Source organism: Pipistrellus kuhlii, unplaced genomic scaffold, assembly GCF_014108245.1.
Source record: "Pipistrellus kuhlii isolate mPipKuh1 unplaced genomic scaffold, mPipKuh1.p scaffold_m20_p_3, whole genome shotgun sequence".
NCBI classification, from domain to species: domain Eukaryota; kingdom Metazoa; phylum Chordata; class Mammalia; order Chiroptera; family Vespertilionidae; genus Pipistrellus; species Pipistrellus kuhlii.
Window position 1 is genome coordinate 26,721,396 of NW_023425529.1, and position 20,888 is coordinate 26,742,283.

The 20,888-nt window shown below is 37.0% G+C and overlaps 1 protein-coding gene across 11 annotated transcripts in view; it reads right to left on the reverse strand.

The window, feature by feature from the left end:
• The window catches only part of SOX5 (SRY-box transcription factor 5), a 941,098-nt gene that overhangs the window by 31,432 nt on the left and 888,778 nt on the right, over nucleotides 1-20,888 (reverse strand). For all 11 annotated transcript variants that reach the window (XM_045587843.1, XM_036455682.2, XM_045587842.1 and 8 more), the window contains 2 exons: nucleotides 14,165-14,342; nucleotides 4,347-4,492 (listed from right to left, as the gene is read on the reverse strand). In XM_045587843.1, the coding sequence (XP_045443799.1) occupies nucleotides 4,347-4,492; nucleotides 14,165-14,342 (324 nt within the window). The remainder of the gene's footprint in view (nucleotides 1-4,346; nucleotides 4,493-14,164; nucleotides 14,343-20,888) is intronic.

A 20,888-nucleotide genomic window follows, 5' to 3' on the forward strand; every position in this document is an offset into this window, starting at 1 on the left:
TATTTGAAATGTGAAGAAAACTTAATGTTTATAAGGCTTGTGTGCTCAAGAAAACAGATATCCACGGCAGGATTCCAATTATCTGGATGGCAGGTTATGCTATCACCTTTTAGGCTGCTGGGAAGCACCAGGCTCAATTTCTTTCCCCATTTCCTTTCTCCCAGATCCTTTCTACCTTTTTCTCTATTTTATGGCACCCACTCCTTTCATGTCTTTAATTTTTTAAAGAAAGAATTATTTTTATTTTAAATATTTTTAGAAAGAGAAAAAAAAGGCAGAGAGAGAAACACCGAGATGAGAGCAATCAGTCAACTGCCACTGCCTCTGGCACATCTCCTACTGGAGATCAAGCCCACAACCCAGGCTTGTGCCCTGTCTGGGAATTGAACTGGCAACCTTTTGGTGCATAGGATGATGCTCAATCAGCTGAGCCACACCAGCCAGGGCAAGCCTACTTTTTACATTTCACAAATCTTCTGGGTTTGAAAAATTGGGAGTATTGTTTTAGGAAGAAAAAAAAATCCTCCTTTTGGGATTCAGATATATGAGAAGATAATAGTGCAAATTATAAAGGAAGTTATCATATCCCTGTTTGTCTTTCATTAAGAACTTCGAAGCAGTCCAGCTAGTGTTGCTCAGTGGTGAGCATTGATCTACTCGATTCCAATAATTACAGGCTGTTGTTGTTCCTTGTGACTAAGCTCCTAGGAACAAGGAGGTTGCAGTTTGATTTCCTTGGGACATATGCTTCACTTACAGGCTCAAATCCCAGTGGAAGCTTATAGGAGGAGGCTTGATTGATGATTCTCTCTCATCGTTGATGTTTCTATTCCTCTCCCTCTCCTTCCTCTCTGAAATATATATATATATATATATATATATATATATATATATATATATATATATATTTATATTAAAAAATATAAATAACCCAGAAGCAAAATGTCAAGCCAATTACTAATCTACCTGGCATGGCTAAAGTTGGAAAATACACACTTTGTACAGTGATGTCACTTTATGTGGAAGAATAAGCATCCACTTTGTCAACTCAAGTATTTAACTGATCCGATATGCTAAGCAATGTGGGGGTCCTTATTTAATCCCCTAAGTAGGCCTACTAATATAAATATGCTATGATTAACAGTCAAAATAATAATTTGACTTCAAATTTAAAACTATAAAGGCAGAGTACATATTTTATTATTAAATATTAGAGGCCTAATACATGAAATTCGCATCCTCTGCCCTGGCCCCTGCCCACTGGAGTGGTTTCCTTGGTCCTTGCAGCCCTGGCTTCATCCGGAAGGTTGTCCAGAAGTATGTCTGGTCTAATTAGCATATTATGCTTTTATTATTATGGATAGCACCTCAAGTACACAGCTCCATCCTTAATAGATAATAGATGCTAATGGTGAATAATTACTGATTAAATATGTAAATCTGACACCATTTCATCCCCATGAATTGCACAGAAATATATCAATCCTTGACATTGTGGAAATGATACCCAAGCTAGTTCAACAAGAAAAGGCAACCACAGTAACACCTGCTTCTAAGAGATGTTCAATAACCTCAGTTTGTTCTCAGGTGTCAAGGGTAAAAAGGGCGAACAAGTTTGGGTCCTGCTAAAAGGTTTACCTATACATTACAAAAGTTAGCCATATTATTACAATAGTGGAACTGCTTGCCTTCATATTTTAAAAGTTTCACTGAAAACCCCATGAAAAAATATGACTTTAATTGAAGACATAACTCAACTGCACTGAAAGTGTATGGTGAAGAGGTTTGGGAATGCTAATCTTCTTGAGAATGAAGACATTTAATTGGGTGGCAGATTTTGGCAAATATTACTTCAAATATATTCTTTAAAAAAGTCATTATAATTCAACAAAAGAGAGAGGAAAATTAAAAGCAGTAGCTTTCCACAGAGGCAGTCTAACTCCTGCACCTCAAACAGGAGGTGCTAACCAGAGAAATAAAGTGTTGATGGTGGAGGTGGAACTAGAAGTGGCACTGAGGACCCCTAAAGATAGATGCTGTGGGATAAAGTGAATGCAGATGGTTCCACTCCTGTTAATCAAAAGGCGGAGCAGAGTTACTGGAGCCTGCATGAAGTCATGTGTTAGAACAACAGCTGATCTGTGTTAAAGAAGATTAACTCGCAGTGCCATGGTGGAGGGCCCGGGATTACTCTATGTACTACCGTTGCCTTACAAGCCGTCAGCACAATTATTGCCCTCCGATGTGAATGACTGATCTGTAACCAGAGCTAACCAGCATGCTGCTTAGGGGCATAGGAGCTTCATGAAGATGAATTTCCATACCACCAAAGTGCTCTTAATGGGCTCCCTGATCCAACCACAAGGCCTGTTTTGCAAGTACATAGAATTTAGGATGAAGCCTTCATGTCCAAAAGGATTTGGTTGGTTGTCACTTGACAAGTCCCAGCCAGCATAAGAGAGAAGAGGGGGGAGATAGGTAGAGTTGTCTTTGCTTTGGAGGATTAAAAAGAAAAAAAAAAAAGGTATAGATGCTTGCTGAATGCAACCAACTGCTGTATCCACAGCTGAATTCAATGCACTTAACAAATAACAGCAATTTAGCTATGCTTGCGAGGAATAGCTCGAGTCACTCTGCATTAGCATCTGGCTGAGTGTTAAACTCACTTCTGCATGGGGAGCAGAAAAAAGGGGTTTCTGTTCAAGCATCCTTTCAAGAATGTTTAAATATCTGAATACAAATTCCTTTATGCTTGCGACCTTCCCTTCCCTCTTGGAGCTGTCACTTGGCTTTGCCTCTTCTTTCTGGCGTGTAGCACATGTGTCAAACACAAGGCCCGCGGGCCAAATCCGTCCCGCCAGGCCTTGCAATGTGGCCCGCACCGCGCTGTCATCACTGCACTCCGCTGCGTTTCCATCACAATGACAGTTTATGACTGTTCAGTAAACCATTCGGCCCGCGATTTAGGCTGGATTTTAGATTTTGGCCCCTTCTCTGATTGAGTTCGACACCCCTAAGCTAGAGGAAGGCTGTCCCCTTCTTGCTGCACCAGCACCTTTTCATGTTGTGGGACTGCTTGGGATGAGAGACTGACCCACATCCGCTCTCCCCTCCAGAAACAGAACAGGCCTGAAATAGTTTCTTCTACCCTTGACCCATATTTGGACCAGAAAAAAGGCACAGTTGTGACAGGGTCTTATATATATTTCCCTTCACTAGGTAGATTGGTAACTTCTTAGAGATTATACATCAGATTCCATGTAAACTCAGGGAACCCAAGAACATATTCAAAATAGAAAACTTCTCATTCTATCCAATCTTGTTTGACTCATGTTTCTCAGTTTATTTCTAAGTAGCTGATCGTTTCCCCTCCTCTTATCTATTGTGTCTATATAGCTAGAGCAGTGGTCGGCAAACTCATTAGTCAACAGAGCCAAATATCAACAGTACAATGATTGAAATTTTTTTTGAGAGCCGAAAACCAACTTCTGCGCACAGGCCATGAAATTTCAATCACACTGTATGTGTGCGCCCGCACGTGGTATTTTGTGGAAGAGCCACACTCAAGGGGCCGAAGAGCCACATGTGGCTCGCGAGTCACAGTTTGCCGACCACTGACTGACTAAAAGCTTGTTTAAAGGTGATTCAAAAACACTTTAAAATTTCAACTCAAACCATATCAAACATCACCAAAAGAAGTAAATCACTTTAAGCTTTCTAGAACTTACAATATTTTTCTGAATATAATATAATGTATTTTAGACAAAAAAGTTTTAAGTTGTCACATTTCAGAAAAATTCAGAAGTTTCACTATGCTTAGGTAGAACAATAATGCCCACATTTTAAGAATCACATTTTGTTTTATGATAAAGTCAAATTTTCCAGTTGTGCGGTCACCTAAAACTTGACAGTGTTTTGCATTAGAAACATATGCCCAGCTCAGGATCCTAGATGCTTAGTCTATGCGCATGGGTATCATCCAAGCTTATGCTGGTTAAAGAAGATTCAGCATTTTCAAATCCAGCTCATCCCCAAATATAAGGTAAGCATCTCTGGAAGGCAGAACTTTCACTAAGATTCAGCTCTCTCAAGTGCCATCTCATTTCAATACGAATGGAGGGCAGAGAAATATATGATGGTCAATAAGGTTTGAGGATAGAAACAAGACACATATTAGCCTGCCTATTTTTGGCTGGTTTTGATTGGGATGGACATGGAGATTTCTGTATTGACAGGAGGAAAAAAGGAGGAGGACAATTATTCTGAGATAACGAAAAGACAATAAAAAAGAAAAGCATTCAGGTGATTTAAGTATTCTGGGAAAGTCAGGTATTTTGAGAACTAACCTTTTCTGTCCGGCAGTTATTGAGACCTAGACTATTCACAACAGCCACCTTCCCATCAAGCACCTGTTGTTCCCGCCGAAGTTGCTCCTTCATCTGCCGCGCCTCTTGGATTGCCTTCGTGACAGCATCATGGTCATTTAAATAACCTGAAGGTGCAACAGAACAAAGAGTATGTTTTGTACAAATGCATGGAAGCTTTAACCATCACAATCACTTCTTTTTCAGGTAGTGGCTGGTATCTGGCATATCATTTCTCAGTGGAATTTGTCTAAATGAATGAATAAGTCATACATGAACACGTTGCCAAACATCTGTAAAGGAAGCAAAATGCTAAGTGAAAGATAGCTGTTTCCACACACTTGAAAAGAAGTTTGAAATATAGTTTTTCAAGAAACTACTTTTTAATTATCTGAATATTTTGTAGTGCAAAAATAAAACCTATCTTTGATCTCTTTTCATGTAAGGATTCTTTTAATGTTACCACAAGATGCAGATATTGATAATTATCACTGTAATTACTGACACGCTCATAGCATTAAAAAGGCGAATTTAAAGTTTGGGCATAGCAATTCCAGGTTGTTATTTAAAGGAAGAATAAATCATTATTAACTGACAAAGAAGAGCATTTTGGCCCTGAATCTGTTTACAGTTAAATAAACCCCAGGTGGCAGTGGTTTGCTATGGATACATACTTGTTAATAGTTAAGAGGCTAAATTTCAAGCACAGAATGTAACTAAGCAGCTGTAATTGTTTGATTTTTTTTTTAAATGTGGCTACTGGTAAGAATAGTCACACAATTCATACTCTCAATAAGATGATCAAATGACCAGCCTGAATCTGCAGCTCTACAGAGTTAGAAGGGAAAAAAAAGAAAGAAAACAAACAAACAAACAAACAAACAAACAAAAACATTGCCAAATATGTCTTTAAAAGAATAACAGGTGTAAGAAGCAAAACATTTTTAAATTTAATTTTAACACTGGTCATTTTTTTTTTAATTTGATACCCATTATTATGATAATCGGCATGATCTAAAAGTAGAGTACCAATGAGAAAAGATTTGTTTCACATCTATTGAAAGGAAAACTAATATCTCATCTTTCGCTCTCCCTATCTTTTAACGAGGGCATAAAATGGCATAAACTAAATCTATAATATGATATTGCCCAGAAAAGGGACTTGTTTGTGACATGAGACTAAATCTAACCAGATCCATCGGTGTATTGTGACAGATGGAGGGACTGCGAGACAGAAGGCAGGCACTAATCACACATAAAATGACCGGCTTGCCTCAACATGTTCCATGGATTCCAGCAAACTTTACACCCTAATCCATTTTTAGAACAAAAAACATCTGGGCCATAAATCCTCTAATCTGCCAAAACATGCTATTAAATCCCATGATTTGTTGAAAAACACTAAGATTAAAGAAAGGAAATATAAAGTGGCTAGCTGCCGTGTTAGGAAAGTGTTATTAATACTATTTCTTTGTCTCAATTATGAATGTTCTGGTACTAAAGAGCCTTGTCTAATCATGTCAGATTACACATCCTCGTTGTATAGCTAGACTCTTCTATCTGATCTGCTGATTGCCAAAACACATAGCAACCCACTTGCCGCTTAAACATTTCTATGGAAGAAGCTGATGTGAGATTAGGGCAGCACTGCCTCCCCCTACCCCTTACTGCACACAGACCAGACCTTGTCCTCTGCTTTCCTTCAAGCAGAAAGATAAATTCTAGTGTAATCCACACAAGAGGAAGGCTGGACCTACTATGTAGGGTGGGGCAAAAGTAGGTTTACATGTTTGAGTACCTGAAACAGTTTATTCTTATATTATATTTATTAATTATTCTTATTTTCCAGATCAACAACCGACTGAAGATCAGTCCTACAAGGTTAATATTTACTATAAAAGATGGTTGTTTTTAACATTATATTACCCTGACTTGGACAAGCTTCTTGATATATGATTCTTGAGTATTCTGTTCATAAATACCACTGCTCTAGAAAGAAGTACAGATCTATATGGCAGTGATGGTGTTGGTATATGTTTCTTTGGTAACATCCTAAGTGGACAGCTTGATTTTCCTACCGTCTCACCCCTGTTTATGTACAACCAGGCATCACACATTTCTGTAGTCTATTTAGCTTCTTCCAGAGCACATACATGTGTGAAATGGTTTGGCACATGGCTCTGAATACAAGCATTGATTGTTTATGCTTTTTAGGTGCTGCCAATATAACATTATGAAGTAAAAATAATTAATATAGATGCAAAATGAATACAAATTGTTACTTGGGTAAATCACTGACAGACATATGTTCTGTAGTGGCTAGTTCCAAGTTGAGGTATGTGTTCCTGTGCATGTGGAAACAGAAGCTGACATTCAAGTAAACATTCTTGCTCTTAAGAGACCCTTGAGTTTTGGTTAACATGCTACCTGGAATTCTAACATTTGTATCTCTTGTGCTAAATCATAGAAGCCATTTATATTCCATAGACTGAATCTTAATGGAATTGTTTGGTGGTGCTTTACATTTTTTTTCTAATCATAGTCACCAAATTCCCACTCTTGCTGACTCCCTGTCTTGGCAAATGGTCTGGCCTCTGATTTTGAAAAGACCAGAAAGACAGAATTTCACCTTCCTGCTCCTTACCCTACCCCGCCCATTGTTACCCCATGCAGCTTCAAATCTATCTCCATTTTGCCTCTTCTTGTGTCAGTAAAAAGGTGCCTCTGCTTTCATTCAAGACAAACCCCTTGCACTCATGTTCTAGATTCCTACACCTCATTGTCGGCTATTTTCTGTCACATTTGTCATTGCTCTTCTCTCCCATCTCTACTATCTCAACTTGTAAGTACCTAAGGCTCTCTCCTAAAACAGGTACATCAAGTCTCTCCTCCTTGTTGTCTTCTTGTTCCAGCTCTGTCTCTCTACTTTCTAAGCCAGGCTTCTCAAAGATTCAAATTCTCCCGTCCCTTCCTCACTCTCACATTCTTGTTACAATCTTCTTCCTGTTCCTGTGTTTTTTTAATTGCCAATCTAAGGGACATTTTGCATTCTCTGCAGAATGACCGCACTGACCATCGCTTCATTGAAAAGCCTTCCTTCCCTGTATCTCATCATAGCACTGGGATCCCTCTTTTCTCCGACTCCTCCATATCCTTTCCTGGGATCCTTTCTTCGCCTGCTCTTTAGATTGAGCTGCAGGGTTTCAACCCTCAGGAGAAGTGTGCATTTTAGAGTTGGACAAGGCTGAACTAAAATACTAACTTTGCCACTTACTAGCTATATAAATTTCTAAAGTTATTTCACTTTTCTGTCTCAGTGGTCTCATTGGTTACACGGGGATAACACTGACCTGACAACTCAAATGTTGTGAAGATTGGAGGTATTAATCTGTGTGTTTTTTTTTTTGTTTGATTGTTTGTTTGTTTTGTTTTTTAGTATCACAAGTGGTCCCTGACAGTTATTCTGTAACTTGTGGTTCATTTGCCAAATAGCATTAGTGAAACAGGGAAGACCTGGGCATTGTCTTCAGATGGATCTGGGTTTCTAATTCTCAGAAAGTGTGATATTTGACAAATTATAACAATCTCACTGAGTTTCCATTTCCCTCATCTGTACAGTAAATATGAGCTCAATGGAAGAATTACATAAAATAATACATGTGAAGGTGTATATAGCTCTTGGTACCTGAGAAGACATTAAAAAGCATTATTCCTTTATTTTCTTTCTTTCCCAATCTATGTGTGCCTCAGCTTCTTGTTTTGATAAAGTCCAAGAGGAGGTGTCATTTCTTGTTGGGAGAGAGGTTCAATTAAATGGAAGTCCCCCATCCGGGTCCAAAAAGACCCAAAATGATTACCTGACACATCTTGTTCTCCCTTCATTAAATAATGAGGCAGCGATTGTATCTACTAGCAGGCCTGGAAGGTGGGCATGTGTTTAGGAGAGACTCAGCGAGCCTCAATCTCAGGAAGGAAGTGAAAGGACCAAGACCAGGAGGGCTCCAGTTAGCATTCCATATGAGATGTGGGAAGCACAGGTTAGGAATCATCACCAAAGTTGCAAGTTTCTGTAATCTTATAAATTTTACCACAAATTGATGTTTTGTGCCTCAGTGTTGCTTCTTAACCACTAACAACAAAATTATTAAAATTAAAAAAGACCCTTTTTTATATTTTCAGAGGCAGAAAAAAATGGGCAAATTGGGAAGTCCAATCTTAGAAAGGGTAAAATTAAACAGAAAAAAGTGAGTAATTGCTGTTCCATAATAAAAATAAACAAACATTGCAAGGCAAAAGGAAAAGCAGGAAGTACCTGTAATGGGTTAAGTTGTATCTCTCTAAAGAAAATGTCCCTGTCTCAGGCTAACCCCTGGTATCTGTGAATGTGACTTTATTTGAAAATACAGTCCTTAATAGACTCTATTGAAATGAAATCACCGTGATTTAGGGTGGGCCTTAATCTAATGACTGGTGTCCTTATAAGAAAAAGGAAAGTTTGATATTTGGAGACAGGGAAGAAGGTCATGTGACTATGGAGGCAGAGATTGGAGTATGCATCTAAAAATCAAGGAACACCAAGGACTGCCAACAACCATTAGGAGCTCCCAGGTAAGCAAGAAACATGGGGCAGATTTCCCCTGAGATTCCAGAAGGAACTAATCCCTATTGATCCTTTATGGATTTTTAGCTTCCAATCAGTGATAGAATAACTTTGTTTCAAGCTACCCAGTTTGTCATTTGTTGCATTAGCCTTAGAATTCAATATATCACATTTGGCCCTAAACATAATCCTAAGAATCAAGGGGTGATTCCTAGTACTGTCAAATATCTACTGTCTGACTCAAATCTTTATTCCTAGTTACATGCATCTGCCTTCTAAGGTTCTCTACTTGAATGCCCCATGAGTATCTGAAATGCAGTGTGTCTAGAAAAGAATTCATCATCTCCCACTTCCTCAATCTGTTCTTTCTACACCCATAGCCCATGCCAGTTGCCCATGCAGTCACCTGGGAGTCATCTAAGACACCTCCTTTACCCAAACATATAAAAGGCAACCACAGCTGAGCCCTGACAGCTCTGTCTGCTCCTCCCTCTCACATGTGCTTCTTCTCCATCCCCACATTCCCTACTTTTGCTGAAGCCACCTCATAGGTCACTTGGGCTAGTGCCACAACCTCCTAACTGGTTTCCCTATCTTCAGGTTTATGGTCCTTGAATCCATCTCCTACTCGGCTTGCAGATAAAACATTCCAAAATATCCAAAAACAAGGAATTTGGAATCATGTCACTTGACCTAATTAAAAATCCCTTCTCTTGGTACCCCAACACTTAAAGGAGCATTATAACATGATAATTCTGTGAAGCAAAATAACCCCATGTCCCCAAAAATCTGGGAAACACTAATTAAAGTTAAAAAGGTTTCTTCAATGTATACATTCTCAAAATCTTGAATATATTAATGTGCATCGTGAATCTGTGAAAAGTAACAATAATATTCAGCCTTTCCCAAATATACTGAAACAGGAAACACTTTAAGGCTCCCCACAGAACGTCATTCTAAGATAAACTCCAAACACTTTAAAATGGCCTAAATATCTCTTCATGATGTCAACTCTGCTTATCTTTCCCGGGTCATTTCTTGCTGGTCTCTCAGGAGTTCTGTGCTGCAGTGAACTATTTCCTGTTCCAAGAACAGCCTTCCTCTCCAGCCCACCTCTGTGGCCCAAGTTTGCCTTTTACTGAAACACTCTCTCTTCCTGGTGTGTTTGGGGATTTATTCAAATGTCACTCTTCTGTAAGGACTTTGCTGACATACCCCAGACATGGTCCTTGGCAGCAGTAGTACTTCCCATTTATCTGCTCCTTCGAAACCTTGTAAATGTTCTTACTGTGTCATTGTTCGTTTTCTAAACTTGTCTTTCACACCAGTCTCTGAACTCACTACTTGAGGGCATTTTTTTTCCTTTTAGTCTTTTATTCCTTTGGCCCATGGCAGAAGGAATAAATGCATATTTCTAAGTAGAAAGTTTCCAACTTTATAATTCTAAGTTCATTGAATTTCTATGTCATCATATCAATGGAAGCCTGTACTATATATCATGGATTTATTAAAATTCATGGGCTTAATAATCTATCAGGGCAATACAAATTCTTATTTAGTACATGTTTATTGTACATATGATTTTTCAGCTATAAGTAAAAGTAAAGGCCCAGATGTTTTAAATTATTTTCAATACATATTAATTTTTTATGTTTTTGACATCATATCATCATCACCACATTTTTGGCACCCTGTTATTTCTTTACACGTGAAACCTCTCAATAATTAGTTGAATAATTAACATGAATGCAAACTGTAAACTGTAAAATGCTTTGTAAATGTTAATTTGCCAGATGTTGAATGATACCCCTAACTTCCTGATAATCCAATGGCTTCCTATGTAACTACTACACAATTCTTGTTCAGCAATTTACCCTCATAAAAGTTTTTCTCATTAAAAATGTAAATGTATTTGAGCTAATATTCTCCTTCATGACATCATATTTTAAATGAGCAGGTTGTGGAAATAAAATACCAAATTAATGGACCTCAAAGTGTTTCCCTTCATCTTATTGAATCTATCTGTATGTACTACATTTGCTCAGGTGAAATTTCACTTATCCATCGGGAATGAAGAGTAAGAATAATATGTTTTAGTGTCTTTTATGGAGATGACAGAACAAAGACTGTGGCATCTGAGCCTCAGTCCAACACTTTCACCTTCATATCCTCCAGGCTTAGCAAAATGTATGGCACAGAGGAGATGTTTAATACCCATCTATTGGATGAATGAGTGAAAGGTTAAATAGGTACCTGATTAAAGCATGTAATACAGAGAGACTACCAATAGGCAATAAATAAAAATAAAGCATCTCAACCTGGAGACTGATTTTAAGGCCTCAACCTCCACTGGATGTGAGTTGGCCAAGTTACTAAGTCTATATGTATTTGTTTCCTTGAAATAAAACCAGAGTAACAAACAGAGTCACAAAGCTATCTACGCTGTGAGAGCAACTTACTTAGAATCCCTAGTAAGCACTTAGCCACTGTAGGCTTCTGTTCTTTATCAGTAAAATGACAAGTTTTGACTATTTGATATGGATATCTGCTCCATCTAGTTAAGGCTCCATACTTCTAAAATTAACTGTAGTGAGAAAATAGATTAAAAATGCTTTGAAAAAGTTAAAAAGTGTTCTATACATGTGCAGTAAAAGTGAAAAAGGCCAATGAGGGAAAGAAACATCTGGTCAAGAGCTTCTAAAATTACCCATCATTCATCTGAACCTCCCTGCCTTTTAAGGATCCTTTCTTTGGAGCTGCCTATCATTTGCCAATCATAATTAAAAATGTCATATAATATATTGTAATATTGGTCACCAACCTCAAAAACTCACTTTCTATATTTATGGCTGGTAGGTATATAACAAAGAGCCCATGTCATTAATGATATCTTTAGTTATCTTTTAGTTCACACTTTTCCATGCTTTATTAATGGCATAACACATTAATTCTTCTTTCAGGAGTGACCTTTACAACACCATTAATGCTCACAGCTCTTATCCAACTACATTATTATTCATTATAGTTCTCAGCTTTCAACATCTGCCATTTGTTGAAAAAGAGAAAAGCAAATTGTAGTGCCCTCAACTCCTTGGAAAATATGAGGAATATGTGTGTGGTGAAGGGATGTTTCAGGGAACAAAATAAGAGAAGTTTTAGTAGTGGAGAAAGTCAGATGACAAATACCATTAAATATATTCTTGCCTTTCTAAAATATTTTCTCATACTTAATCTTTGGAATGCTAATATATAAAATCCTCATATGAAAAGATGCAACTGCATTAATCATTTCATTAGTTTAATATTTTAGTTCTCATGACATTACAAGAGTAACTCAATATACCAACACTGTGATATTTATAAGCCTTCATGTCTGTTATGGAAATAAATCATTCTTGCCAAGTAAAGTATTTTTTTTTCTTTTACCAACTTAGGACAAGAAAGCAAGTTTTTATCTTGGTGTCCATTTAGGATGTTGAGCAGAGTGACTGAGAGTTTGACCATAACAGAATGGTGCATAATAATATAAAGCATACATACACCCAACCTTTTTCAGACTTCTCAGAACTTATTTAAGTTTTCATTGTTTCTCTTCTTATTGCTGCCCCACTCCCCACACTGACTGTCTCTTGGCAAATAATCTGGAATTCTACTTTGTGAAGATGGAAGCAATTGAAATACATCCCTTCAGCTTTCTTTCCATCCATCCCACAATTTCTTCATAATTTTACTTCATTTTTTTCTTCATTTCCTTCAGCCTTAAAAAAAACCAATGGACTTTTCTCCTTCCCAAATTTAATACTGTCTCTTTCTTTTCTTGTTGTTGCACTATCACTGATACATTCTTTTATATCTATACATCTCTTCAATTCTTATTCCCTTTGAAAAATAATAAGATTTTTTCTATTCTAAAACCTATCACTACTCAGCCTCTTCAAAATTACTTTTCAACATCAAGCTTATAAAGAGACTGGCCTATATATCAACTGCTCTTTGTTTCCCCTCATATTCTTCAAATAGTTGTAATTGGAATTCTGCTAAACCCTTGTACTAACCAATTTCTGAATCTACCTACCCATGAGCTTCAACTAAGTCTTAATGTTTTTATTCTTCATGTTCTTTAACTTTTCTGCCCCATTCAGTTTTAGCTATGATCACTTTCTACTGTACCCTCATTCTTTACCTAGCCAAAACAATATGTTTCTCAAAAGTATACTATTTTACTGTGTTTTCTTGTTTTTGGGTGTGTTTTCTTTTTACAGTCTAAAATGTCTAGGGCTGTAACTCTTCTTCAAAGCTCCATTTGAAATACATTATCCCCAGCTTAGCCTCCCTTGATCCTTCCTAAATAGAATTCAACACTCTCCTCTTTAGGGCCAAAGGATTGTATCTGTGCTCTGGAATATTACTTACTACGGCTGACTTGTGCTGTAAGATGACTTTCCCCCCAACTCAACCCTGAGTCCTTAAGGATTGGTCTGTGCTAGCCTCTTCATCACTGTACACAAATGACAAACATTTTAATAAATGTGGGATTATTTAAGTGCTGTCTAATTTATGTTACTAAAATACAACTGTTAAAAATTTTAAAAGGGTATAGAAGCATTTATTTTTTAAAAATTAAATCTTCATTGTTGAAAGTATTACATATGAGAAACATTTTCTAGTGTTTGGCTACTCTACTGAAATGACAATTTTGGAGAAATGAAGTTATCAATTTTTTATAATGCTTTTGATATGTTCAGGTAAATTTCAAGTGGTGTGGAACTAAACAAACTTCACATCCTGATGGTTGACTGCTAAACCAGGCAGAAGGTATTTCATTATTATGTATACTTTGTACACATCACAAAATATAAAAATACATTTCTGTGATGGAAAGGCAAGTCACCTGACAATAACATTCTGGAACCACTGCTCTCTGTGATCAGACATTAGGCCTCTTTTATATAAACCTAAGAACATCAGTTATAGCAACAAACATAAGCAGTTCAATTTGACTTTCAGGGGAACATTATAACTTAGAGTTTAGTTATAAATTCCAATTGCATGTTAAAACAGACTTATGAGGCTCATTAAATTGGAACTCTCATATGGAATGAAAGCCATGCACAGGGTATGCGTGATTTGCCATTAAAAGATGATTTCATTCAATTGCCATAAACAGAAAATCAGCAAGAACAAAAGAAACAGAACTTACCTATTGTGCTAACTCTGGCTGAAGGACTAGCTAATGCTGCTGGGACAGAGGCTTTGAGGGGGCCCGCTCCACTGCTTATTCTCAGAGCTGGCATATGGGGAGAGGTGGGTGATGTGGGTGATTTGCCATCAGAGGTCTTGGGTTTAGCTGATAGGTTCAGTGGCTGTGCCACTTCATCCTGCAATGATCATTAAAACATGAGCTGTGATAAGGAAAAGCTGATTACAAATGCCTAGAAAAAACACAGGTATAGTGCCTGTCCTTTCCCATCAATTACTCTACCAATCAGTGATCTTAGCATTCAGTCTGAACATTACAAATGTTTGGTCAGCTGTCAAAAACGTCACTGTGAACTACATATTCTAAAACGCCTTTTGTATTAGATAAAGTACATGTACATTCGACTATCCAGAAAGCACATAACTGATGTCACCTGTCAGAAAGAGCTATTATTTGTACTATTTATTTTTATTGAGAGATAATACATTGTTCATATAAAATTATGAAGTATATAGCTTTTATCCAACTTCCAAAGAACAGGGTTTGAGTCCCAAGCATCTTTGTAGTCTGGGGCTTAGGTAGAGTTCCTGAAACATCCATGATGGAGGAGTGAAATGGTGTGCAGCTCTGATCAGAACTGCTCCCCAAATTAAATACAAAAAAGAAAACTTTCTGTTAGAAAATAACCCCCTTTCTTAAGTTTCATAAGAGCACTTTTGGATTTAATAAAAAATTGAAACAATATAATTAGTATTATATTAATATGTACTATTTATGTAAAACCATGTTCTAAACACTTAACATTACATTTTTTTTTAATCCAAGTTTGTTTTACATATTTTCCTTACAATGCACTATATGGTGGTATAAAGATTTGTATGTGGTCAGTTCAGCAGGCATAGTAATTTTCAATTGTTCTATGCTTGCACATGTCAAGTTTACATAGTTCATATTTTATTTTATAACTATCCATACTAGCCCTTATGAGTACAATTATCACTCAAATTCTATTAAAATTTATAAGAATCAGACGTTACATCACTTTTTCATTACAAACAAAAAGTTATTACTTTTCTGTGCTCTAAAATTAAAACAATGCATAATTTGCTTGTATTTTATTGTTTAACTTATATCCAATTTTACATAGGCATCATTGTAGAATAAAAATATAGCTTCCTCCCTTGCCAGGTGGCTCTGTTGGTTGGAGCATTGTTGTGTACACCAAAAAAGGTTGCAGGTCCATCGCTGGTTAGGGTGCATATGGGAGGTAACCATCAGTGTTTCTCACATTAATTTTCTCTCTCTCTCTCTCTCTCTCTCTCTCTCTATATATATATATATATATATATATATATATATATATATATATGCACACACACATCATTGGGTGAGAATTTAAAAAATATATACATATATATAGTTTCCACTTAGCTACTGTTTAATCTTCATGAGTTACGTATATAAAATCTACCAGTAGTATCAGGATAACTTGTTGAAAGTGGAACAGTTTAGAATCAAATGGTGTGACTTGGTGACATGGAAACCTGTTAATAACCATATTAATTAATGCATACAAAATTTTATGTATATATTTACTAAAAAACACTATATAAAAATGGTAAAATGGTGTAATATAACATCTATTTCAAATTTATATTTTAAAGTGGTTTATTGTTATATTTTATTGTTAGCTGCACTTATGAAACCCATGAACAGGCTAGGGAAAATGGCTAACATTTTTTTTCCCAATTCTATTTTCTGTTTCAGAGAAAAGAATAGTTACCTGAAAATCCATGAGATAATTAAATGGCAATCTGGGATCATGTTAGATGCAATAATAAGTTAATGACCATTATACCAAATTTATATAGATTCATAGAATTTTGAAAAAAAAAGTGAAGTAAGATAATTCCATGTCTGGCTTAATATATATTTTTGACAAATTTATTTTAGCTTTTTTAAAAGTACCAGGGCAAAATCATCCCTCCATTTTTCAATTTGAACACTTAGTTGGGCTGGTCGGCCAAAATCCACACAGACAATCCTCTGGTTGGCAGAAATCCAGCGGTACTGTTTCCCCTTTTTACTCTACTCCAGTATGAATGACTATGTCTCAAAATGTGGTATGTGGACTAGCACCACCAGCACCACCTAGGAACTTGTTAAAAAGGCAAATTCTTTATCCTTAGAAACTTCAGAGGTGGATTCCAGCAATCTGTGTTTTAACAAGCATTCCCAGGTGACGCTGATGCACACTAATGTTTGAGTGACACTGCCTTATATAATATACATGGATATTATTAAAATATATGCATATTGTCTTCAAAGCCATTTAAAACACTTCCTCAATATAAGGAGGTGACATTAAAAATGATGTAATAGTAGCTCAATCCTTAATTTTTTTTTTATCAGAACATTGCATTGTATGATAATAATAATGAATAAAAATATGCATGTGCATAATAAAATAAATGCTATTGAGATTCAGTGAGTCAATAAGGACTAGATTCCACATTTTCTCCCTGATATTCTGCCAAAATATCCTGTCAGAAGGGAGCTGCACTGACTGTTTACTATGCAGCGGTAAATAGTCGAGGCACTTTTCCCTCATCAAACGTCGCACCTGCTTACAACCTTCTGCGTGAAACCACTCGCTTTTGTCATGACAGCCTGAAAACTTCCCCTGACAGCATCACAACTCTTGCAGAAGTTTTGAGGGGATGTTTGGAGGAACTGAAGGTGGCTGTTCCACTTGACTGTGCAGAAAGAAAATAGAGGAACGAGTATGTTCGCAGAGTTGCCACAGGTTTACCAGCTCAGTGGAAATGGTGAGTGTGTGTAGAGAAAGGATGGTGGTGTCCCTGAAGATGATGGAGATGTGGTGCTGATGGGGTGAAAGGTCACTGGTTGTGCTTTAAGCACTAAGAACTATTACATGAGCATGCTGAAAAAGGAATACCCAGAGCCATGATCAGAGCAAGAGATCCACTGGAATCCTTAATGTTCTCCTCCATTCAAGGCAGCATGATGCCTGAAATCCAAAAAAGGGCAAAGCCCTAAGGACATAATAGAGGTTGACAGGTCCAAAAAGGACAGAAATGTCATTCATAATTGCCCTTTCATTCTCTTTCTTTGTGTGACTGGGCTGATGGTATATTAATAAGAACCTGCATGCTAGGTCCTTATACTGGTAGCTATAAAAATAATTTTGACCCCTTATGTAATATTTCACAAATTGATTCTTGGAATAACTTATAACAGAGTTACTAAGTACCTATTATTTATGAAAAAGTAGTTTATCATTTTTATTCAATATTTTTACTTGATTAGATAAAATTTAAAATACTTTAATTATAAAATGGAAGTGGACTGTTCATTTTCGGAGATGTAACCTCCTAAATATGAATAAGCACAATAAGTGCCAAATGTAAGACTTTTTCTACTTTGTTTATTATTTTCAATATCTCATTTAGGAGAAAATTTAAAGCTTAGCATGATTAGCCTATAGCTTTACATGTAAAGTATACATTTAAAAATTAAGATATATAATCCTATAAAATAAAAAGCTAATATGCAAATAGATTGAACAGTGGAACAACCAAACACCAAAAAAACTGGTCGCTATGATGAATGCTGATCTCCAGGGGGCATTCACAGAAATATGGCTGGTGTCGGCCCCCCTCGGGATGGTGGAGTAGTTGAGTGGGGGCACCAGACCAAAGCAGGGCTCCGTCACTGTCATCAGGGCGAACCTCTGGTGGTTACTGAAAATTCTTTGCTCCCACATGCTGCAGTCCCACCCTGCAATCACACCTGCAATTGGCATTAGCCCTGTCCGCACCCACCACCAGCGCTGGAGCCGTCACTCGCACCCACTGCCAGTGCTGGCCCCACTTACACCCACAGCCAGCGCTGGAGCCACTGCTCACACCTGCTGCTGGTGCCCAGAGCCTGTCCCAATTGCTCGTGCCATCAGCAGGTGTGAGTGGTAGCTGCAGACCCTGATCACCCCTGAGGGCTTCTCCACCTCTTCCTTCTCCCGAGGGGCTACCAGGGCAGTAGCCACCACTTGTACCCACTGATGGCATTGGCCCCACTCACACCTGCTGCTGTCACTGGCCCCAATGGATCCACATGGTCAGTGGGTGTGAGGGGGGGGGGGTGGGAGCAGGGCTGCTGGTAGACAGGGGACCAGAGGCCATGGTGGGAGGAGCTAGGCAGAGGCATGGAGAACAGGCTGAGACCTGCCTCTGTGCCTATTACAACCTCAGGGCCCACAGTTCCTTTCAAAGTGCACAAATTCATGCACTGGGCCCCTAGTTTACATATAAACAAACGTAAGTAATTTTCAAGGTCAAGAAAGCATTGGAAAAGAGCATTTCCATCAAGTTCAGCATCAAGCAGTAAAGAAAACAATTTTCTCTTAATTACTGGTCCAATTGTTAAATTATGTTGTCAGTTCAAACTTTTAAAAAATATGTATTTTTATTTCAGAGAAGAAGGAGGAGGGAGATATAGAAACATCAGTGATGAGAAAAACTCATTGATTGGCTGACTCTTGCATGCCCCCTACTGGGGATCAAGCCTGCAACCTGGGCATGTGCCCTTGACCGGAATCCAACCCAGGCCCTTGAGTCTACAGGCCAACACTCTATGTACTGAGCCAAGCCAGCTAGGGCTGTCAGTTCAAACTTTTGAAAATAGCATATATCATATGTATTTCATTTATATACAAAGTGATAGATAAAAAGAATCTTATGTGTCTGTTGAATAGCTCCAAACTTGTATGTGATAAATATAGAGCACACATGTATAAGTTAAGGTAAACACTAATAAAAGTCTATTATTTACATTCATAGAATTATAATTATTTCAAGTCAATTATTTATTTAATTTTCAATACTATGAAGTAATTAATAAACCAATAAAGGAAACTAAGGTTCAGAAAGTTTTAATGAACCTTGGTTTGTGGACTCAACATACAATATTTTTCATTTACTTGACAAATTAAAATTATATTTAAAAAGATGTTAATGGAATATAATTTATGAAATCCAGGCTTAGCCATATTAATACTACCATATAATTTGCCACATAATGGTCAATAAACATGCAATAATAAAATAAAGTAATACACAAATTTGCTACATTATACATTTGTTTAAAAGTTGAGGCATGCATCATTGACTTATTTTGTTGATTTTTTTATGCATATCTGTTTCTCACACTTTATAGCACTGAACATTTTCTTCCATTATACTAAAGAGTTAACTGAGACAATTTTTGAGAAAAAATACAAAGGTTTTGTGTATAATATGCCAGAAATATAGCAGTTCATACAATAATGTATAAGAGAATACTATTTTGTATATCCACATACAAGTTTTAGGAACCTATTCATATTATAGCTTCTTCCAATAAAGTCTTTGCTAAACTTAATTGTCTGGGATAGAATGCAAAGCATGTACAACCCAAACAAACATAATAGTTCAGGCATGTTCCATTTACTTAGAACTACTACAATTTGTGAGAAAGCAAACATTTCACTTAATATCAACTTGTGGTCACAATATAAAAACATCATGAAGTTCCTAATTAAATTGTATCCCAGCCAATGAAAATCCCCACATAGATAAATAATAAATTAAATAAGGAAATATGTTTGACACAAATATAGAGCCTTACATGCACTGGAGAAATACCAATTGTCATCATGGATGCAGAGATTATTCCATGTAAAATATATAAAGTTAAATATATTTCATTTAGATGGTTTTCAAATAATAAGTTTTATTCTAGAAAAAAATTTATTACTCAAACATCTATATTTATAAAAGCCCAAGTTACTGGCTGACTGGTCAGTAGCTATGACATGCAGTAACCACCAGGAGGCAGTCGCTCAGTGAAGGAGCTGCCAAGCTGTGGTGACTTGGCAGCAGTGGTTCTCAAGTGATAAACCAGGAACCAGAAAGGAGGTAGCCCAATTCCAGGGTGTGTCACCCAAGAACCACCCTCTCACAATTTGGAACCTCTCAGGGGATGTTGGAGAGCTGGTTTCGGCCTGATCCCTGCAGGCCAGGTGAGGGACCCCATCAGTGCACAAATCTGTGCACCAGGCCTCTAGTAATTGTATAATATTTGTCATGTTATAATGCACAAAGACTAAAGACATTCTGATGTTTGATATCTATAAGAAATTAAATAATTATAAAAGAAATGTCATTCTCCAGAATTTACTTCTTTGCTAAGGAATTTTAATAGGGATGTCAGTATCCTAAAGAAGTCTACTTCTTTATATTTGCATGATGTTCACAGCATGGAAATATGCTCACATGTGGACCTCAGAGCACAAGATGGATCACTAAGAATGTGCAAAGGATTGTGCCCTCCAGAAAAAACAAAAACAAAACAAAAACATTCATCTCTTATTGATTTATTCTCAGTATCTAATTGATGATCTGGTATATAGAATATCACAGTTGGCTCAAAATTCTACTTCCTTAAATAGTTACCTAAATGACTCATTGAAATGAAACACTTATTTGGTAATTGACAAATGTATAGCACTCTAACAGCAATGGCCAGGCCATGTATACTTATTCAAGCATCCATCCATCCATTCATTATCCTATCTAATAAAGAGGGAATATGCTAATTGATTGTCATGCCATCACAAGATGGTGACACCCACAGCCAATAAAGAAGGAATTTGCTTATTGACTGC